General features: G+C 34.7%; 1 protein-coding gene across 1 annotated transcript in view; it reads left to right on the top strand.

The window, feature by feature from the left end:
* Positions 1-3,913: 3,913 nt before the first annotated feature.
* Positions 3,914-24,500, top strand: part of LOC114491861 (transmembrane protease serine 11E-like) — a 41,131-nt gene continuing 20,544 nt past the window's right edge. Inside the window, exons 1-3 of the mRNA XM_036021343.1 lie at positions 3,914-4,006; positions 19,861-19,985; positions 23,819-23,940. Of these exons, the coding sequence (XP_035877236.1) occupies positions 3,999-4,006; positions 19,861-19,985; positions 23,819-23,940 (255 nt within the window). The 5' untranslated portion in view covers positions 3,914-3,998. The remainder of the gene's footprint in view (positions 4,007-19,860; positions 19,986-23,818; positions 23,941-24,500) is intronic.

Here is a 24,500-nt window from a genome sequence, read left to right as displayed (position 1 = left end):
AGATTCCATGGAGGGTTAGCAACAGGGGAGTGGGAGGAAGAGAGAGGGGGAAAAGGTACAGAGAATAAGTAGCATAGATGGTAGGTAGAAAATAGACAGCAGGAGGGCAAGAATAGTATGGGAAATGTAGAAGCTAAAGAACTATGACACATGGACATAAACTATATGGGGTGAATGTGGGTGGGAGAGGGTGTGCAGGGTGGAGGGGAGTGAAGGGGGGAACATGGAACAACTGTAATAGCCTAATCAATAAAGCATATTTAAAAAAAGAAAAAATGAAAAAAACAACAAAAATAGGCCCAAAAATGTCATATTAATTCACTCACTAATTTAACAATATTAACCAGTCTGTATTGTATATTCCAATAAATTATACCATAAAAATATTCTTTTAACATTGTTATTATCTGTTAATTGTAAACACCTTACCTCTGGTTTTTACTATGTGTATCATTATGTATTGCAAAGATTAACAGAGCCTCCCATCAATGCCCAGAGAAATTAACTCCAGCATTCTGGACACAGTTAAACAGATGAAGAATAAAGGAATACAGAAAACAAATCATATTTTGGCTAAGAAAATAAGACACAGAAAAGGAAAGTTAGTGACAAAAAGTTACAACTTGCTCTTCAGCAGCACTTTTATATGATTTCTTTTTGCTGAGATAGAAAAAAAGATTGATTAATTATATATATTTATTTTTAAAAATGAGATGACATTGGCTCATAGTGTCATATAGGTTTCAGGTATACATTTCTATGATACATGATTTGTATATTGCATTGTGTGCCCACCACCAAAGTCAAATCATCTTCTGTCACCGTATATTTTGTCCCCTTTACCTTTTACTACCCTCAACCCCTTCCTTCTGGTAACCACCATGCTGTTGTCTGTGTCTATGAGTTTCAGTTTTATATCCCAGTTATGAGTGGAATCATATGGTTCCTAGCTTTCTCTGACTAACTTGTTTCCTTTAACATAATATTCTTAAGATCTGTCCCTGTTGTAATAAAAGGCAGTATTTCATCCTTTCCTATGGCTGAGTAGTATTCTGTTGTACATATTACCACATTTTCTTTTTCTTGTCCTCTATCGAAGGACACTTTGGCTGTCTTCATGTCGTGGCCACTAATTACTTATATTGATACTGTTTGTTTTCTCAGCTTAAACAAAATAAAGTTCTTGGGGCCCTTCAAAACAGGAGGAAATGGATCCACAAATGAAAATAACTGTTTGTCTGCTAACTAGCTGATTCACTAGTTTAATGACATTGGCCAGTTTGTAATGTATGACCCAGCAAATTGACCAATAAAAGTATTGCTCTAGCAATACAAAGATAACATAGGTACAACTTCAAGTGCTTCTATAAATTAATCAGATTACCATGCATATGCATCCATGTATTATTAGGCATAAAAGAACTTGGTTTAAGCTAGGGGATATTTGGACAATGATATAAACCATCCATGACTAGCCACAATGGCATTATACTTCTTTAGCATATTCAAGCTTACAGCCATCACATGCCTTTTTGTTATGACATGGGCAGGTATAGGAAGGACTACGGAATAGTTTGTTGACTGGTAAAAATGCCTGTGGTCATGTTGCTATTTTACTAGTTATGCAATGTAACATATCTGCTGTGGGTTTCAAGGCCACAAATATGTTCCTTCTGACTCTGCTTTCACATTGCACAGAAGCGCACAGAGAAGAGACTGCCTTAATCTCAGGCACAAAATGAGGATAAATCTTTGAATACATTTTCTTGACAAAATAGTTTAGGGCAAAAGGATTGTAGAATAAAATTTATGATTTCATGAAAACAGCAACACAGAAAATAAATATATGAATGAAAGACAAACTTTTTTCTAAGAGCCTTTTTTCCCGTAGAGATTAATTAATTTAAAAATGGTTGACTTTGTTTTTGTATTCTAGAACTCTAAAAATAATTATCAAAGGGAAGCCTAAGTACATAAAATGCTGTGTACATAAAATCTAAGTACATTTGATGGATAATTTAGAGTCTAATGTTTCATTCCTCCTTCTTTCCCTGTCATTCTCCAAATATCTACTAAAGTATAAGTGATATGAACTTCGATGACACACACTGTTTATGTCTTCTGAGCAGCCTGAAGGAAGGACATGAACGTAGGAAGAATGTTCTTATGATAATCTTTTGATACCTTAGACTAATATGCAGTCAGCTTCTGTTTACATAGCCTTAATCTCTGGCTTTCTGGTTTTCTATAAATTCTAGCTTATATTCATTGGGTTTTTAAAAATTTATCTTTAGGTGTACAAAATCCTAAGTATACAAGATCATAGGACCATATACAAGAATTTGTTTGAGTTTGAAATCTGGATTTGGGTTAAAAAAAAGTCATGCAATTCTGTTAAAATGAGTCTGACAAGTCTTGGCCCAGAGTCACACTGAGAAAAAATCTGTTTTTCTCTGAAGGCAAGAGTATTATCAACATTTTCATAAAATATGAGCATAAAGTAGAATATAGTAAACCAGTGTTAAACCAGTATTAACGCCTCCTTAGTGAGAATTTCACTTCTTTTTAAAGGCTGTGTAAGAACAGTTTAATCTCATAGAATGGAAGTTTTTACTTCATTATTGTTGCCTTTTTATTTTTGGCTAAATTTTTCTTTCTAATGAGTATACAGAAAACTAATACTATGTATTAAAAAACTTCAAGTAAATATAATGTCATTCCACTGCATTAAGTGATTTATTGTCCAGAAAAACAGGGTAGATGCAATGCTCTCTCTAGTCCTGAGTACAGTGTGCCTCAACATAGAGTTTTTTGGGGGTTATTGCTAGAGAGTGATTCAATTTTTGACAGCTTATGCCCACACTTCACTGTGGATCCCAATGTCTATGTCTGTTCAGATGAGCCATTGGCTAAATGGATGTGTAGCAAACACGAAACAGTATCTATTTGCATTTTTAGTGGTGGTTTTTAGGATTGGTCACAAATACTCTCTAACACTTTCCTTCCCTCCCTCCTTTCCAGACATATTTTCAAGAGCCATATGTGTTAGAAATATGGTTATTGTTTTTTAAGAATTCACAGTCCAGTGGAGTTGAGATATAAGTAAACAAAAAACTGTAGTATAATATGCTTAGTGCTATGATACCATGAGATCATAAAGGAGAAACACCTAATCTAGTTTCTTAGGATTAGGAAAGTCAATTTAAAGATTATACATAACACAAATACATAGTTTTGCATATAACTGTGTGAACAAATTTTTATAATACATAATTTATTTTTCAGAAATAAGACAGTAGTGATTCAGTGTTGGCTGATATGCTGGTCTCTGGTATAATGAAAGAGATATACCATCTCAATTGGGGGTTAATATTTGTAAACAACTTGACTTTTCTAGAAGAACAATGTTACATAATTTTAAGATATTCATGCTTCTCTAATCTCTACTATATTTTCAATAGTTGATTATAGTTAATACCAAAGGAAAACTTTCATCATATTCATGGTAGAGTGGAAGGCATGTCAGATTAGTTAAAAAAAATATGAGCGTTTGTACTGGTTTAGTGGTTAATAAACTATGTGATTTTGACCAAGTCATTCAACTCAATTAAACCTCAGTTTCTTCACTGGAAACTCAAAGATGTTGAGCCAGAAGATTTCAGAGTTTCTTTCTAGATTTGAACATCTGACTTTTATAAACATTCTGGTCTATGTTAATACTTTTAAGTTAGAGTCTTAAGAAAAGGTTTTTAAGTTTCCACTCCTAGAAAGTACTTATAAACCATGTTCTCCAGCTCCCTATAAAATTTGACTTTGTCCTACAAGTTACACAAACAATTTTCATCACACTAGCCAAGACCCGTCAGACTGGTTCTGTTTAGATCATCAGTGACTTCTTTCTTCACCTCATCCAGCCCAGGAAGTTGCGGATAGAGCCTGGATGCACACACTTGGTTGCAGACCGAGGTCTCCACAGGACTCTTCCTGGCTGGTCAGCAATGCATTCGTGAGTTGCCCCCTCTCTTTTTCTTCATCTTAAATTAACTTGTAGTTTAAAATGACATAAACAACAGATATATAGATATGATTTATTTTTTGTTTAGCATAGAAAAATACTTCTGATATTTAACATAAAATTACATTAAGAAATAGATTTCTATACTATTTTAGTGTTTTCTGTTCTCTTAGGTCCCATCCCCCAAATTTTTAATATACTTTCAGAAGAGTTCAAAAGAGGATAAAGGTACATAGTGGTTGGCAGTTCTCTTTTAGTTTTTGTTTGTTTATTTCAAGAAGAATAGAACATATTTTTTGCTTGGGCTTTGTCTTATTGAGAAAATATTCTTATTTTTCAAAGACATACATGATAAAAATATCTGATATCATGCAGATCCAAAGTACATTTATTTATGTAAGTAGTTTACATTTTAAAAATTATTGATGTTTTGAAAGAGTGAAAAATAACTTAAAAAGACAATATGACTAAACTGTTATAACTAGATTTCAAAATAAACCTAATGAGGTACCACAATCAATTTCTGTAGTAGATGTGTCATAATTATTTTGAGGTCATTTTCTTTCGAAGTTAGAAACTAAACAGAATCCAGATTTTAGTGTATAAGTTTGTATTCTGAAAATAACTTTATCTTCAGATTAATATTTTATTTTCTCTGATTGATGTATGGGCATATCTTTTATTGAAATTAATTTCTACTTTCAGAAGAAAACAGTTTGAAAAATGTAAAACTTGCAATGGAATCTTAATAGAGAACAACACACAGGTGCTGTCATTGATAGAAAGTTCTATATACTTGTCATGAGAAGTTTAATACTTGTCTATATATGTTAACGAAGAAACTAAGAGCTACAGGCATTACAAATTTAGTCAGATTTTTTAAGACTCCCTGCCTTTGCAAGTACTTCTCTATAATCTATGATAGTTTGTGTCCTACCCTTTTTGCCTGCAGTATTTTTAAGAATACTGCCATAGAAAAGAGTATTTTCATTTAAATTTATAATTTCTATCAAACTCAAGATATTAAATAGATTTCAGGGTTTATTTTCCATGCTAGATCTGAGTGAGTCTGGGGTTTGCTGAGAGGAGCTATAAGGTGGGGGTATTGGAGTGAATTTTTCTACGTATAGACTTTAATTTGAAACAAAAGATGTACCTAGTTTTAGTCCTCCTTTCAAGCAGATGGAAGGTACATCTCAAGGAAAAAATAAAAAACAAACAAAAATGCCTTCCTGACCTAAAAATTGTACAATGAGTAGAGCATATCATGGTTGAATTGACCTTTGGAAATGCTAAGAGAATGGACTCCAGGAGAAGGGAATATATTTAGTGCACACAATTGCTGGAGTAAGTGTACCAACAGCAACGCTCTGGGGAAAAGATATGATTGAAATACTAGGACATATGTGGGCAATTTCTTTTTAAGGACATTGGTTCATAACTGGGAAGTTATATAAAAATAGGTGGATAGGTTTATTAAATGGCATGTTCCTCTTTAGTCAGATTTCTGATACTTTCCTACCCCCACTCCACCTGTTCTAAATGAGAACCACTATTTTAGAATTTAAGGGTGAGAAGAAATCTAGACCAAGATAAAAATTCTTTTGCTGCTATTTCCTTCAAACTCTTATGCTATTCTTTGAGCATGCAGTGATCAACAGGTGAGTTTTATAAACACATACCTATGAAAGAAAGTTAAAGAAAACTTTACCAAGAATAAATTTATAGGGAAAAGAGTTGAGTAGAAAAAAATCTATTATTAATAGAGGGGAGTGAAAAAGTAGGTTTACAGTTGCAAGTATGTAAAACAGCTTATTTTTGTATTATTATTTATTAATTATTGCATTATTTTTCCAAAGAACAACTGTAAACTTACATTTGCATATATTGATAGTGGATATATGCTGTGCCCACCAGCAACCACTGATAAGAATTAAAGGTAAATAGACCAAATTTACAGACACTCATATCTACATACATTTAAATAGATGAAGGTGAAATGAGTAATATTCAAATTAAACATCATGGACAACTTTAATTTTTACTCAATAGGATATGACTGTCTCTCAGTGTGTGGCTTGCATTAGATTCACTGGATGCTTGTTAAAAACAGAGAAGTCCAGTTCTCATTTCAGAAATTCCAATAAATCTCTAGTTGAGGCATGGGAGTTACACACATTATTTCTTATTTGTACTGAAGTTTGAGAAGACCTGATACAGTATAAAGCCATAAAAAGGGAACTGTTAAGATATAAAGAAACAAAAGCAGACATGAAATATGTCATGTTTTAAAGAGGTAGCCCTTTGTTCTATTTAAATTGGTATAATTATAGCTTAATGGGAGGTGATCTCACCCTTTACCTTTCCCTGCAAGGGAAAAAAGTACTCATTTATGCAACGTAGTGATAATTATGGAGGAGAAGATAATTTATGAAGGTATGGAAAACTGAAGGGAGGATACAGACACTACTTGGGTAGTTTGTGTCAAACAGGGAGGGTGGTCATTTTTGGATTAAAAATGTTTGTTTACATGGAAAATCTTGATATAAAATTAATCTGGTAATCTCCCCCCCTCCCAGTAAAATTAGTCAATAGATAGTGATATTCAAGGGCCACTTTACTGAGAGTTAGGCTCAGGGCTGCTGTATGATTGTGCTGCAGGTGTTTAACATTGGGCCTCACCTCTCCTTCAGCTAAGATCAGTCCTGTTTGCCCTGGCCAGGTAGCTCAGTTGGTGAGAGAATTGACTTGCTATGTTAAGGTTGTGGGTTTGATTCTTGTAAGGACACATGCAAGAAGCAGCTGATGAATGTATACATAAAGGGAATAACATATTGATGATTCTTTCTCTCAAAAGAAAAAAAGGTCAATTCTTGTTAATGCAACAACTTTTAGCGAGTTCTCATTGTGTACTCAGTTCTACATGGAAGACAACCATCTGTTGAGCACCTATTATGTATTGTACATTCTGTAAATCTCATTTAATTTTGACAATATCCTGAGAAGCAGCTATTGTGATCACTGTATTGTTGTGATCACCAGCTCGAAGTATCCAGGTTCAGTGAAGTGTTGAATCTAGAATCTAACTGTGGTCTATCTGGCTCCAAAGTCTATACTTTTCTACTGTAACACACTGTCTATCATGTGTGGGGACCAAAAAGGAGAGTCTTTGAAAAGTTTGCAGTCTAACAGAGAAATGGTAAACACGCACATGTGCATACCCACACATGGAGAAAATGTATGTGTATGTACACCCATGCATGCCAATACAGTATGGGGACAAAGAAAGAGATCATAAATAGATTAATATGAAATAATACACATATATGCTTAAGAAGAAAAGGTGGTGATATAATTTTATTTTCATTGGTATGATTTTTAAAACATTTAAAAGAATGCATGAACTGCCCTTATTTAATTTTCTTAAAACCATCTTTATATTTAAATAAAATACGACATGATTTTTCCATCCTATCTCAAAGGTGATCAGTGACTGAGAGTATAACACTTAATTACTATTTATCATCACTGTTTTATAAAAAGATTACAACATGTACTATTGCCTGAAAATCAAGTTCATCTTAGTGCAGCATTTCATGAAAGGAATTCATCAGTTTGGAGTAACTATGACTGTGTAGAAGACCTTTGTTATTCTTTCATTGTTGTCTGCTTCCCTCCAAAAACATGTCACTGCTTCACTATAAAGAGGGAATAAATAGAAACATTCAAGAAGAAGAAGCAATATCATGTGCTTCAAAATCAGCACAAAGGTTTATAAGTTTTATGATGTCTTTTGGCCTTATGCTTGATAATGGGGTCAGTTGGGCAGTTGGGGAGCAGGACTTCTAAGGGGATAGGTGTTGAAATGGGCACTCTGGCTACATTTATTGGGTTTGTCAAGGTTACAATTTAGAAGAACTGTACTAAAAGCATTTAGAAATGGATTAGAGATTAGGAAAGTTTTAAGAAGTTGAGAAAAAAAAATGAGCTGTCAAGACACAAGTCATGCCAGAACCTGCAAGACCAATCTTCTCCCAGACACGTACATTGCCTGCATGGTTGGGCAATTTCTGAGATTTTTAGAATAGTGATTGTGAGGTGATAGAACTAAGCTTTGGGTAATTCAAAGTACCATGCAATCATTAAATTCTATCTTGCAAGCTTTCATCTGAAGTTGTCAGATGATATCTTTTTTTTTTTGAAGCTGCAAAAGCAGGTTTGGATGAATTTAGCACTTTGTTTAAAGTCAAACTATGAGTTGTTGCAGAAGAAAATAATTGTTATTGTTTCACATGTACTATGTTCCAATTACTTTTCTAAAACAACATGCACATTTAATCTTTATAACAAGCTATGGTTATATTATTATACCCATTTTACACACAAGGAAACTGAGGTTCACAAGGTAACATTATCTTCCTAGGGGCAATAAATGGCAGAACTGGGTAAGCAAGGTCTATCTGACTCCAAACGTAGGCTCTAATTACAATGCTGTACTATCTTCACATTGTCTCCTTTATCTGCTTAGGTGGTTTTACTGCTACACTAATTAACTGTCCTGTGTGTTTAAAGACACAAAAGTTAAATTTGCAAGAAACAGTTATTACTCAATGAATAATCTTCTAAGTAGACCTCTGAGGCAGGTAGACAAGAAGAATTGCTGTCTGTCTGACATTTGCATATATTATATATTATTATATTACTATTATATTATAGGCAGAATGTCTGTCTGACGTTGAAAGATTAGGTGATTTGCACATGGTTACAAGAATGGGTGAGTATATTAGTATTAGAGATAGAATGTGTCTTCCCAGTTCACCTGTACACTTAGTCCAATATTGTCAAGTAGAAAAGTTAACACAGGTGTCTACCTGAACCAGAAAATATTATTGTTATTGTTATTACTAATACCATTTAGGTTTGTTTAGAAATATATGGCCTTTTAAAAATTAGTTATTATAAATTAAAAGCTTGTCAGGTCACATTTAGTAAAATTCAGAGAGGGTATATGTAGTAGGAACACATATATTCAGATATATATATATATATTTATGTATAATATGTATATGTTATTCATACATAATTCCTATATATAAATATATAAATAAAAATATATAATTTGACACCTATCAATAACCTTGTGAGGCAGACAGTATTAATATTACCATGATCTTATAGACAGGGAAGTAAAAATTAGGAAGACTGAGACTTTCACCTTTGTGGGTGATTGATGGAGCTGGAGTTTGAACGCACATGCTCTAACTCCAGTTCTGTACTTTCTAGTACTTCCTGCTGCCTCCACCACACCATGATCCCTGGAATCACAAGTGCTACCTTGATTAAGCAGAGCTAACTTTCCTTGTTCTTCAAACAATTAGCTTAATCTTAGTGCTTCAATTTCCCTAATCAAGAGACTATCAAAGATTTCAAATGATACCTCCAAAATACTACCAACCAATCTTTCAATCTATACAATACATTCAAGCCATAATTAAGCACTTGGACATACATCAATAGCAAAGCTAGATTTGGGCCTCATAAGTAGAGTTCTAAATCCTTGCACTAAATGCTATACTTCATGGCTGACTATTGGTCTGACTTATAGATTCTTAGAGACAGATCCAAAGATGAGTGTTTTTTTTTTTTTTACATTTTCTTACCAAGTTGAATCCCTTTTGCACATAAGGCCTAATTCAAAGCCTTGTTTGAATAGGGCAGAGGTGCTAGGGGTGGAGTGGGACTAAAGCTTTGAGCCTCATCTGCTCCTTCTCATCTGCTCAGGAACACATAAAGTAATTTCAGGGATTTTTCAACTCACTGTAAAAAGAAATTAATTTCTCATTATGAAGGTGGAATGATGACAAAGCCAACATTTGTTGAGCATTTACTGTGTGCCTGGCAGCCAATTGTTCTGTGTTATTTCATTTAACCCTTAGAAGAACCCTACAGTTAGCTTCTCATTATCCCCATTTGTAGATGGGGAAACATAGACTTGTAAAGGCTAACTTGCAGTAAAGGCTAACTTGCTCAGAGCCACCTAGTTGGTGAGAAGCAGAGCCAGAACTGAACCCAAACTGTCTGATACTGAAGCCCAGACTTTTATCTTTCCACTAAGTGAGAAAATGGAAGTCATTTGTTTAAAGTCGTATTATAATGAGTTTAAAGCCTATTATAATGAGATCCTTAATGGAAACTTGATATACTGATTCATTAGTATTAGATGTATTACTTGTATGTAAAATTTATATTGGTAGAGAATATTAAGTAATAATGTTATCATCTTTCTCATGTACAGAAATTGCAAGAGAATTAGTAAATAATTTTATTGATGTTCTCTTTTCTCAAAGATAATTACATAAAATAGCTATTTACCTTGATTGCAATTAACCTGTTTTCATATTGTAATTTCATTAAATTTGCTTATAATAGCAGGAAACACTGCTAGGGTTTAGTGGCTTTAGTATATAAAATGTAGTTTTGTTTCAGTTTAGTGTAAAGCAAGTCTGAAGGCAGGCAGGTGAGGTTCACAAAGAAATTAGGTATCTAGGCTCCTGCTGTCATGCTGTCCCACTGGCATAAATGTATATCATCCAAATCATGGTTCGGTATGGTTGCCTGAGCTCCAGCTACCACATATGTATTTTAGCTATGACATGCATACCAAGGTTCTAGCCACTGGAACAGAGATTCCATTGGTCAGAACTCATTCAAATGGAGACTCCTAAGGACAAGGGACATTATTCTATTTTCCAGGTGGATATATGCCTAATTCAAACTAAAATATTCTATTACTAAGAAAAAAGAACAAGTATTTGGGACCACAGACATGTTAAGTTTGAATGATGAGAAGCACATCATCGTTCAAATGTGATGAACAGTAGGCAGGTGGCTGTATGGGTCTGAAGTTTAAACAAGTTAGTTATTTGGTAATCATCAGCATATACATATAAATTAATGTCATGGACATTGGTATTAGAAAATACTTGGTTCTTTTGGATAAAATAATACTTTTCTTATAATACTATGGTATTAATTTACACATCAAGTTCTACCTTATTCTAACATGAATCTGAGCACATTTCATCATTATTAAAATATAATTGGCATTATTATCCAGGCAGTGCAAGACAAATACCATATGATCTTACCTTTAACAGGAACCTAAACAACAAAACAAAGAAACAAGCAAAATACAGTCAAAGACACTGAAATAGAGGACAGGCTGACAGTGACCAGAGGGAGAGGGGAGGGAATTTCAGGGAAGAATGGGAAGGGTTTGCAGTAACAAGAATAAAGGTCACATGGACAAAAACTATCGGGGGTGTGTGGAACTGGGGGGGAGGTGGAGAGGGATGGGTCGGTGGGCTGGGATGGGAGTAAAGGACAGAAAACTGTACTTGAACAATGATTGAAATAAAATAAAAAAGAAATAAAAATAAAAGAATAAAATAAAGAAAATATAAGTGGCATTATTAAAATGCCAATATAGTAGAGTGTAATTAAGGTGAGTATGTTATCATCAATTTCACAAATCTCATGTACCATCCAAAAGTTAAGACTCAGTACTTCCATGTATTACAGGTCGGCAATTGGATCAGGAAATCTATTAATCAAGAAATGTCACTTTTGGAAAATAATATAAACATTGAAATAGTTCATATATTTTCCAATTGTGTTTTCTTACTAGTGTTAATTCAGACAGGATTAAGTACAGAAATTTTTAGATTATCTGAAGGATTCCTAGTGTATGGTTTACAGTGCTTACCAGGGAAACAGCAACCTAGAGGACCTCACAGGGTTTTAGCATGTGTTACAACTGGCACATTCCATCCAATTTGAAGGCCCTTCAGTGGCTTAGATAAAGTGGAATTTTATGGGTCTATAGTTTTTAAAAATGACTTAGAATTCAAATAATTAAGAAATTTTATGTTTTCCTTATATAGTATGATACTCAGATTATTTCAAATGACTTGCAGTTCCTTAATTTGACCATTCTAAGTTATCTGGCATATAGCTACCAGAAAAATAATGCATTTGAAAAATTATGTTAAAGCTTATTGTTTAACAGATGCTGAATTTTAATTATAATAAAATCAAGCTTTTCTAGTTTGAGGCATGGAACACTAGCTTTGGTGAAAACTGGAGAGCATCTATATCAATTAAAATCTCCATTATTGTTTTTTTAAGGTGAAGATAGTGAGAGCACATTCAACATCATACAAATTGAGGGTTAGAGGATCCCAGAATTTGTAATGTTGACTATGATTTCAGATTTCTCATCTGAGAAACTTAGCACTTAGACGAAAGACCTTAGTCCTTGAATGAACTCTCTTAGGAATAAGATGCAAGTAATTGGTCTCCCACTTCAGTTATTTCCACTATATCATGCCAGCTCTCATAGGTGGTATCTAAACAAAGTCATGAGAAAGACTTGGTAGAAAGACATCAAACACTGCAAAAATTAATGAAAGTCTGTGCTGTATATTAGCAGTCTCAAGTGTCTATAGCTCAGGTTTCTCAATCATTTTTCTTCTGATAGACCTGCCATGACAATCACATACTTCCTATTAATTCTTATTTTCATTCCACATTTTTAAGAATGTATAATTCCCTGTGATGAGCTGCAGTGGCATTCATCGTCAACATTTCTGTGGGAAACTCCTGCTTTTAAAGTTGTTTATTCAGATCATACCTATTTATTATCTTGAACTAGAAAGAGTTTGAGGAAAAGAAAACAAATGTATTAGTGGAATTAACAGTTAAATAGTTCAATTTAGAAGTCTGTAAACTCATACCTAAGTACTTGATAATATCTTTAATTTTTTTTGTGCTCCATCTATCTGTGATTGTAAATTTCTAGGGGTCAAAGTGACAACTTAAATTTCCTAGGCTGCACCGTATCTGGTTGGGAACTTAATAAAGACCTCGAGGATAACGCAACAGAGATCAGAGACATTCCTTACTGTTGAGTTACCACGAATACTTATACAGTACACTTGTCTAACAAGGTCTCATGATATCAGATGCTATCTTTACAACTTCAGGTTAAAGTAGGAGGAAAGATTATCACTGCAGTTTTATGGTTGGTTAAATATAGGAATGGTTAAGCTATGGGTTTTGCCTAAGTTAAAAGTTAATGAGTGGTAGGGTTTTCTGTCATTCACAATATTTATCAAAAACTTCCTGCTGTGCAAAATAATATTATGTTGATTAAGACATTACTGCAGTAATAAGTAATACTATTTAAAAAAATCCTTTCCTGAGGACTTTTTTTTTACTTCTTTTAGAGAGAGAGAGGGGAAGGGAGAGAGAGAGAAATGTTGATCTGAGAGAAAAATATTGATTGCTTGCTTGCTTATTTGCATGCCCTGACTGGGATTGAACTGGCAGCCTGGGTGTATGCCCTGACTGGGAATTGAACCTGTGACCCTTTGGTCTATGGTATGATGCCCCAACCAACTGAGCCACACTGGCCAGGGCAATAATGCTGTGTTTTAATATCTGTGATTTCAATCACCTTTAGATACTTTATAATGTGAAAATTCCATATGGAGCCATTTCAATAATAGTTATAGGGAAGTATTGTCATATAAAAGATTATCATAGAACTTTGTATCTAAATGGTTTCATACTGTTCTGCCCCACATTGCATTGCTTCTACTGAATAGTAATTGATGACATTTGTTAGTATTGAGGAACATTCTAAGAGCATTATAAAACAAAGTTTTATTTCTGTACTAAGAATATTTTAGAGAATATAATTCATTACATTACATAGCACTTTTTTATGAGGAATTGAAAGAATTGCATTGCTTCTGAACAATTGCTCAGTTTTTATCTTCTGAGTATTTTGAAAAATGTACCTGATCAAAGTTTGCTTCTTTGCTTTTTTTGTGCAGTTTGGCTTCAGATGGCTCCTACAAAGCTGTAAATTTTGTGGACTGATTTAAGGAAATGTCTACATAAGAATTATGAAATACAGTTTTAATTCTATTCCTATCTAATGTTTTCACTTATGTTTTGCTTTTTTCTTGCATCTCAACTTAATTTAATACCATATATTATATATAATATACAATGTCTATGTAAAAATCTATGTATATTTAAAATCTCCTTACAAACTGTTTTAATCCAGTGTAGAGCAAGGGGAATATAAATAAAAACATTTCTAATGAAGACAATGAATTTCCTACCATTTGTCTTAGTGTTGTAAGAAGAAAATGGAAACAGTCGTATAGTAATTAGACTACCACCTTGTTATAATTATAACTTCTCTATGAGAACTATTTATAGTTATTAATGTAGGGAATGCACACACAATTCAGTTCAATGACCTTGTTGACGCTTTTAGACAATTTATAGGTATCTTTGTGCAACAGTAGACAGGGAAGAATGTGTTGTTTGTAATTTTTATTAAGGAGTAATTTGTGTTGTTTTTAAAAATCAGTGAAATCATATTCTCCATGTACACATATACAACAATTTCATTTTACCCTGGATATTTTTATAGTCTTATTGTAGAAAGTATGAAACAGATCAAAGATCTCACCAATAGGTCTGCTGATAGGAAAAACCATTTGAAAGATTTGTGTGGATAGGAAAAGAAGTCACAACCCTATGAGCTAAAAAATAAAGCTAGAACCAAACACAAAATAAAAAATAAATAAAATTTATTAATTTATATTATAAATCTTAGGCACTGACCTAGGGAATTAGCAATGTCATAAGGTAATACATTGTTACTTAATTGTGGTATCTTTCATTATGCTTTTGTTTAGAAATTGTTAACATACAGACATTCAATGGCCCCAAATAATGTCTCCTGAAATTAATGTCCCTTTATTTGCATTTGTCATTTTCTGTACTATGATAGTACTTTGTAGCTGGTAGATCAAATCACAGTTGGAAAATCACGTATTTAAACACAGATGAAATAGAAATATTAACCAAAACTTGATTATTATATAAAGTGTTTTATGGATATTAAGCTTCTTAAATAGAAATTTTTCTTTACAATGTCTGACCTGTTTTTCTTTGTGTGCCATATTCAAAGTTCTTTTCGAAGACTATGGCAGACCATAAGTGCTTTAAGAAAGATCAAAACCCATATTGTGGTACTAACAAATGGTTTGTTCAATTTGGTTTAGTCAACACCAATTCAATTCCCTCTGAGAATATTTCTTGAGCATGTAGAAATATATTCTATATTTACCATATTCAAAGAGCCCAAAATGCATACTTAGATGTGGTATTTGTATGTGGTATGTGGAATAAACTTAACTGAAGTGAAGGGGACTTTTGAAATTGGTTCCTAAATACACAAAAGCTTTTATGATGCAAGCATAGACTCTATGTGAAAATGTTATTCAGAAACCGAGGTAAATACAAAACAACTGCTAAAGACTCAAGTGCTATAGTTACATGTCACTTTTAGAAAATATGCATGTATTACTTTGATGAAAGTAAAATTAACTTTTAAAAAGTCCTTTCAGCTAGACACACACACAATCAGAAAGCCCACAGCACTTTCCAGCATTGGTGCACCTACCAAGATAGGCCATCCTGGAGAAGAGTGAGCTAAAGGGAGGGACTTGGGTATGAATGGGCCTTGGTAACTTGTTTTATATAAAGTGTACATATGCATGTCCAAAAAAAAAGAATAGACCCTGAGGTACTTCATGTAGCAGACAGGATGAGAAAAGGCAAATAATTGGACAGTTGCAGGGCAGAAGGAAGATTCCAGCCCACCCGAGATCAACTTGGGTTTCAAGCAGTCTCGCCACTGGCTATATCACTTCTAGAAAGATAACCGAATTAATGGAGAATGATTCAGAGATGGGGTAGACAGGACAAAAACCTGTTGTCAAGCCATAAGACAAGTTTTAGTGAGAAATGCTAAAACAAGGTCAGTGGCAATGGGATTAGGATGGACGACATTAGATTTGCTCTGAAAGTGAGAGTAAGGAATGAAAAGACCATTACAACTTCCCAACATAATTAGCATTTCATCAACTCTTGCTTAAGTCAACCAAGCAGAAATTATGTCCCAGAGGCCAAATTCAGTTTACCATCTGTTTTTGTACAGTGCTTGAGCTAAGAATAATTTTTGTACTTTTCAATGGTTGAAAACAAACTGAAAGAAGAAAATACTTCATGGCAAATGAAAACTATGAAATTTAAATTTTGGTATACAGAAATAAAGTTTTATTAGAACACAGACATGCTCATTTGTTTAGGTATTTTAGTCTGTGGCTGCTTTTTCATTACAAAGGCAGAGGTGAGCAGCTGCAGCAGAGATTGTATGACCCAGAAAGACTTAGTTACAACTCTTTGAACTTTCATAGAAAAGTTTGCTGACTTCTGGGTTCAGTAGTTGATAATAATGCTGTGGCACCAGCAGCTTTGTAGGTATTGTGCACATGTTCATTGCTCAACTGGACCGACCTGGTGAGACATGTGAACTAAGAACATCACTGCTGCTTATCTTTGCAGAGAGTGAGCGAAGGCTCACAATTCCCTATCAATGAGTCCACAGTGGTGGTGTCGTGTAAGGGACTTTTCTGGTGAACTTTCCTCTGAAGCACTGTGACTTCTCATTCACTAGTGCTTGCCTTGTTATTTGTGTTATTACCTTTTTTCTCCTTGCCTTTTTGTTGTTGTTTGAGGCTTTTCTTTTTTAGTACTCTTTTAAGAATGACACATTAGAAAGTAACACTAATGCAACTCTGGTCATGTTACTTGTCTTCTGGCCATTTTGGGCTTATCAAAATGTACCCACATTTTAACTGCTTTATTCACCTGATATTTTCACTGTCTAATCACAAGTGTCCCCAAATAAAAAACAGAAGTAATAAAAAGAAAGTAATTTGATGCCACTGAAACTATTAGAATTCAACCAGTCTGTCTGAAGGTAATTTTATAGGAGGAGTTCAGATGAGTTTCAACAGCACGCAGTAATAATTGCACAATAACTTATGTGCAGAAGGGGGTTAATTACATGTTTCTGATGATATATAAAATGGTTTTATTTCTCCATTTACTGATTTTTTGAGCACACTCATAACTCATTTAATTTGGAGCAATTCAGTATTGAATCACTAACTGAGAAAACAACAAATAAAGTAAATTAAGAAACAGGGTGAATCAGTTGAAAAAGCTATTCTGTACAGAATGAAAGGGAAGAGAAGAGATAATGTTTCAAATGACAGACATCTCAGTAATGTGGTTATTACTCTTATTATTAATAATTAAAATAATGATAATAATAATAGTCCTTGCTATTTGTACAGTGATTTTCTACTTGGGAGCTCAAAGTAATACAAGGTTTTATCACTTTTTTAAAATCTCTGCATAGCTCATCAGGTTAGGAGAAGTCTGGGGTTATTATCCCTGTTTTTCATATGGAGAAAATAGGAGATAATTAAATATGCTGGTACAAGATTGTACAAGAAATAGGTTGATGGTGGTACCCAGCAACATACTCTCTTAATTGTTTATTCAAAGTGTTTTTGATAGTTTCTCTTAACGCTCTGTCCCATGCTATCCCTCTTATCTCATTCAAAGTCACCAAAGACCATCACTGAAACAGCTGTAATAGGTGGGGGTCAGGAGAGAAGGACACACTGGTGCTTTGGGCACAGTAGTGACAGAAATTCCATGAAAAGGCAAATAATCATCGTAGTTATTTTTTGCTGTTTTGAAATTCAAACTTTTGCTCTCTCTTTTGTTTAATTCAAAAGCTATGATATTTTTGGTTAGAAAAAATTCATGATAAAACAAAAAAGTACATTAAAGTTTCTTATTTCTGCTATTTTGTCTCTATATATTTTGCTTTGTAGACAAATATGTAATTTTATTTACACAATTTAAACACAGAATGCATATTCTTCTGCAATTTTTTCATTAAAATATATCATTGACCTTTTGCATGTTAACACATGTAGCTCTACCTCATCAATGTCATGGCTGCATTATTTTACTTTTCTGTCTTGATTAAAACTTACCATAGAATAGAATTTCTGTCGTATTTCACAATTCTACATAGTGCTCATATACTCCCAATAATTATATGTGTCTTATGATTATAAATTTATATTTTTTAATCTGGCACGTTTTCATATTTGTTGAGAGGCTAATGTCTGCCTTTCCTTTGGCAGACATTTGAGAAGCTAATTTCCTTTCCCATGTATGCCTCCCCGTCCCCAAGTTTTACTTACGTCTGCTATATGCATCTCCCTTCTTCTGCAACAGGCGAATAGCAAGCATTCAGAGATGAAGGAAGGGGAGTCAGTTTTTAGGCTTCTTAGGCACATTTGCACATAAAAAACAACCTCCTGTGGAGGTCTTTTTATATTGCAGTAATTGTCATTTTAGGAACAGGTGTTTGGAATCCCACTCAAGGGAGAACTAGTGTTGGAAGAGACTGGGGAGAGGAAGTGGAAGTTTCCTTGACTACAGCCTCATGGGAAAGTCATGGGAGCAAGGGAAGAGACCAAGTAGAGTCCCGGGAGCCTTCCACTACATCCCAGTGCCTTCAGCAGAGGCACAGTCATATAGTGATGATGGCATTACTCACTACTAAAACAATGGTCGCACAGAACAGAACATGTAGGATGTGATGATGGTGTGGCAGGGACCAAAATGATAATAGCATTTTTGGGTCATAAATCACCAGGAAACAGAGATACCTTCATTTTTGCAAGCAACACAATTTCACATTCACGATCTCATTCTGGGTCCCACAGTCAACCACATGCTTTAGGAAGAGTGGGTACCCTGTCCCTCATTGACAGATGGAGAAACTTAGCTCACAGTCTAAATAATTTGTACAAGCTGGTAAGGAAAGAGCTGGACTTGTATTTTTTTTTCTATTCTGATTCAAACCCCTGGTGCTCCTCCAAAAATATCACCGCACATTTCCCCTAGTCCTCATGTACCAGACACTTCTCTGGAAGTATAAGTGCATGCCCTTGATTTTACCAGCATGGTAAATACCTGAAGAAACTAAAAATAGCATCACATTCAAACTCCTTAGCCAACTGACTGATTGTTTCATTTTTTCTAGTTGTTGAGTTTGCTTAGCAACTATTACAACATAAGGAAACAGCAACTTCACTAATCAAACATAAAACAGGTTAATGAACATTTTTTCAGTAACATGCTTTTGATGGCAGAAAACATGGGAGTGGTTGAGAGAGTCTCAAGAAGAAAGGATTTCCTGCAGCATCACTGAAGTTTAGAGATAAATATTACCTCAAACATTCAGCTTTTTCAGAACAGACCTCTGGTTATCTCTTATGTGTATGCTCAAAGTTTGTTTTGGAAATAAATCAGAAAAATAGAAAGAGATTGAATTAGAAACTCTATTTGGAACCTGGTATTGTTCAAGCTATAACACATCTCATAGGTTAAGATTCCAGGATAGTAGAAACAGGCTTTAAACATTTCCATAGCTCCTACAGTGCCTAATTCAGTGTCTTGCACATAACACAATAAACCATGGCTAACACCAACATGACATTTTGTACGTGCTAAGCACTGTGTAGGCATTTTAGATGCAGTAATTCATTTAATCCTTGCAACAATGCTATGAATAGGCACTATCATTATCATCCTTATTTTATGGACAAGGACACTGAGGTACAGAGAAGTCAAACTACATGCCAAAAGTCAGGTAACTAGAGTCAGGCTGGCTTCAGCAACTTGGGACCAAGGTGTGTTCTAAACAAAAAGAGTACTCTACCATCTAATTGAGTGTTCTGATTTCCACAGAAATACCTGTTTTACCTAAGGAGTGGGCACAGTGTACACTGTGGTATAATTCATCTATTTCCTTTCTTTCTCAGGTGTTCTATGACGAGGGCCACAAAGAGATCTCGTGTGAAACCATGGGTTATTGGTCTCATCACCTTTATTTCCCTGATTGTTCTGGCAGTGTGCATTGGACTCATTGTTCATTATGTGAGATACAGTAAGTATGGGCTTCCCTGGCATCCTGTGATTTACCCCAGGTATTTCTTCTTGTACATTCCTGTTTTGGTTAGCCTCAGGCTTATTCACTCATTACTATTATTTACATAGGTGGTACAAAGAACACTCTACCTGCCTTGTTTCATGTTTAATCCTTACAAACCCAAGGGATTCTTTCTCCAGCTTTGATGAAGCAAGTGTCCTGCTGGGAATAATAGCATGCTAGTTTTCAAACTCATTAATAAGTAATAATCTAGTCTTAATTAGGGAAAGACCATGGGAGAGCTAGAGTCCAGTGTCTTGAGTTGTTTGAGGTCATAGGGTTGTCACCTTGATTTAAAATACTTCTAACTCATTGAAATCCTGACAGCCCAATAATCAGAGATCATAGAGAATGAGTAGGTTCTCCTCCATGCTAGTAAGTTGGAAAAATGCTCCTAGTGATATATTTTTGAATAAGTGCCTATTTCTGTTATTTTAAATCTCATCTTGGGATGTATGACAGGTGATTAAAAAGGACAGGATACAGGATATGATGAGAAGGTTAATTGTAAAGAGGTTCACTCTGCAGTAATTGAGTACTTTGCTGATAGATGAAACATGAACACATTCATGTTATTAGAAAGGTCCCCAGGGTACTCCAGAGCTGCTCTTTGAGGGTATGAAACCCTTCTGAAGTTACCTTCTACTCTGCCTCAGGTTTTAATTAGTTGAGTCCACTATGACCTATTGGTTTAATATCTCCCTTACTCACTAGGTAATGTTTTCATATTCAAAACCCTGTAACTAAAGACTACTCACTTGATTATTATGTAATTGGGAATTTGCAGAAATGATTTTATGGTGATATGTAAATTGATGATCTTCTGCTAGCAGACACAGTTCAGTCTTAATTTTCCATGCAACATGGATCATTTACAAGCAGTTTAAAGAAAAAATATTCAATGTAATGATTTTTTTGGGTAAAATTTGTCCACAGGCAAGTCTTTGAATTTGAAGTACCTGCATTTTGATAATTTTTCTGGAGCATGTTTTTAATAAAACAGAATAGTTAAAATAACTTAACAATCCCATAATTCTGTTATGAATAGATTGAGTTCTGTGATGTTGTAAGCATCATTATTCTTCTCCATGGATGCCTAGGACTAGGTTTTATTCACTTTTGTATTTTTTGAATTTAAGAGGATCCTGACACATATTAGAAATTTAATTAGTATTTATTGAATTCTGAATGATAAATAATGAGCTAGTCATACTTACAATATTTTCTAGGGGCATACTTTGTCTTGTCTGAGTTCTTAAGGAATTCCTAGTAATGCTAGGGGTCTCAATACTTGAGTGAGAGAAGATGTTTCTTTCTTCTCCTTTGTCTCTTCTGAAGCCAAGTGCTTATAAGCCTTAAAATCTTATTCATATGTGTGCAATGAAAACCTGGCAAGATTTTTCTAGTAACCCGTTCCTGGATCCTATTGTTTGGATGATCAGCTGAGTACTATGGAACAGTTTTTACTGCCCACACAGCACACCTGAATAAACAATTGTTGTGATGTATAGTACTGTCATAATTGTGACCTGCTGTCTGTTTAGGGGAATGTAAACTAAAAACAGAGTGAATATAGCATGTGTGTATTTAGGAGATGGTACACCTAGATAACAAAACCAAACCAAACAAATCTATTACAGAAACAGACAGATAAAGATGGAATTGATCAGACTCGAAGAAATGTTGTTTTGGCATAAAGCCCAGGACAGTGTAGAATTGTGTGCCATTTGTGTCCAGGGGCCTTTGAAGTTACATCTCTGTTCCCTCTGTGATTTGAATGACAGATGGTGACTCTATTATGAGTAACATCATTGTAGGTTATAGAATTACAAATCTGTGAGAAAATTCAAAGTTCATCCCTATTTTTTCTTACTTTCTTGTTAATATTTCCAAAGATATTCTTCAGTAACTACACATGCCATATAATTCTAACAACTGGAAATATGTTTTGACACTTAGTGATCTGTTTAAGTCATTTGAGCAAAGTGAAATAGTAACTATAGATAAGTTGTTCGTTTGGTTGAAGTATATGCAGTTGCAGATATTTGACCATTTCTGACTTATATGAATTGCAACTTCAAATGATTCAATCTAATAATTAAAGAAAAAAAATCCTAACAGGTCTAAGGATCTAGAAGAGTGTGTTTTCTTCCTCTTTAAAACCTTACTATTCAACATGTGATTAGGTGCCAGTAGCATCAGCCTGGTGCTGGGCAATGAGCTTGTTAGAAATGAGGTCTTGGGCCCAACTTTAGACCTAAACTATTGGTCAATATTTCAATAAATTGAAAACCTTACTTGAAATTGTGTATATTGACTGGGACCTGCCTGCATTTCAGCTCACACTGGCCATTCAGGGAAGGAATGTGAGGAAGGAGAAACTTCACCAGTACCTCAGTTTGGTGGCTAATGCCCAGCAGACCCCAACCTTTCAGTGTCTCTGGCCTGCTGGCCATCTTCTTTATGTGTCATTCCAGACTTTTTTAGAGTATGACTGGTGGCTTCCCTCTTTGGATAGCCAAGATGTTTTGTTTGTTCATTTGTTTTTTAATTTACCAGCAGTTTTCTCTCATAACTTGTATATTATAAGAACTTTCTCTCATAGCTTTAATGAGTAGGTTTGGTTTTTTTCCCACCCTGAGAAGCAGCATATAAAGAAAATCTGTGCTTTGGGAGTCAGGCCTCAGGTTAAAGCCCTGTTCTGTCTTTTCTCACTATGCCATGTTGGGGGTAAGTGATTTATTGAATATTTATTTACCTTATCTGATAAATGTGGATGGATAAATCTGCCTTCCCATGGGAGTTATTATAGATAAGTGAGATATGTGAGTATTTCTGGGATACAGGTGTCCAATGCTAGTTTTCTTTTCCTCTGGGGTTTAGGTGAAAACGGAAAGAATGAGAAGCAACAGAGAAGAGGAGAGAGATTGAGATTGGGTGAGGCACACTCCACTTTCCTGGAATAATCATCAACACCAGTCTTGATCACCACCATATTCCTAATGTTCAGCACAGAGCCTCTCATAGAAAAGATAGTCGGCATTAGTATTTGTTTCATGAATATTCTGACGGCTCTGTGCTTACTTCATGTACAGAAGGGTAGAAGAAAAGCCTTGCTGTATTCATTCTTTAGGAGGCCCAAAATATGGCCTGCTTAAACTAGATGCAGAAAGTGGATAAAATGGCTAAGGAAGCAGACAAGCCAATTCCCCTGGCTGTCAGGGAAAAACAAATACAGTGGCAAGGGAGTCAGGTGAAACTAACTAGTGTCCCTGGAAGGTTATGCCAGGTGGCAGCTCTAGCTTCCTAAACTTTCTGTATACTGAATTCCTAGCATTTTAAGCCCTACCCTCATCTCATTCTTTAGTCAAAATACATGTTATGCTAGAGTCCTTTTGGCCAGAACTGATGTGAATTGGAAGAAACCTACTCTTGGAATATAAAAATGCATCACCCCTTGGGAAGCTTCCGAATCCATCCCTGTGTGTATGGGCAGATGGCGTGACCTGCTGCCTCCTGCAGCTTACTCAGGTGTTGATAACACATGACTAATTAGCCCACAGGAACCCCAAGCATTTCTTATGACTTTTACACTCTAAGTCTCATGATGATGAATATTATTGTCTTTTCTTCTGAGATAATCATGAAGCTCATGACAGGATGATGGAGATGAAGATTTGAGTAGGGACATTCTTCCTGGTCTCCGTCTTTCCAGCTACCGTGAAATGGGAAAATGAGCTTTACAAGCATCTGATAAAAAATATGATGGGTTTTTATTTCTGTCCATGTAGATCAAAAGAGGACCTACAATTACTACAGTACATTGTCATTTACAAGTGACAAACTGTATGATGACTTTGGAAGAGAGGCTTCTAAAAATTTCACAGAAATGAGCCAGAGAATTGAATCAATGGTAAGCATTTTGTCTTCCATTTGTAGGGCCATCAATTTTTACCATAATTTTTACTACCCTTGTTCCTAAGACATCTATTCAACTGATCTTTCATATCTTTTCAAAATGAGAAGAGGCCCCCTACCTAAGATATGTAATATAAAAATAACAATACTTGACTTTGGAGAATATGATGTGCAGAGCTGAACCGAGTGACCTGAATCATTCCTTTATGCTTTCCTACTCACCCTTCCTTCTCTAGGGCTCTGCTCTTAACCAGAAGAATCCAGAAATTCTGGGAATGTGAAGGTTGATGTATCTTAGACTTCCTGTAGAAGAGACCTTGAGAAAAAGACCACAAGACTGAAACTATTCATAAATATACTTTAGTATTTTTAAATACTAAAATACTTAACCTTGGGCCAGATTTTAGTACATAGGTCTATAGAAAATCTGTGGGTACTCATTCTAGCTTTAAGGCATTAACACTATCCTGAGGGATGTTTCAAATATTTTAAAAAATGGGAAAATAAGCAGTATTGGCCAAAAGAACAAGGGCTTGGGTGATTACTTTTCATTGT

Source organism: Phyllostomus discolor, chromosome 1, assembly GCF_004126475.2.
Source record: "Phyllostomus discolor isolate MPI-MPIP mPhyDis1 chromosome 1, mPhyDis1.pri.v3, whole genome shotgun sequence".
Classification (NCBI taxonomy): Eukaryota; Metazoa; Chordata; class Mammalia; order Chiroptera; family Phyllostomidae; genus Phyllostomus; species Phyllostomus discolor.
Note: the sequence above shows the minus strand (reverse complement) of the source record. Positions and strands in the feature narration are given on the sequence as shown.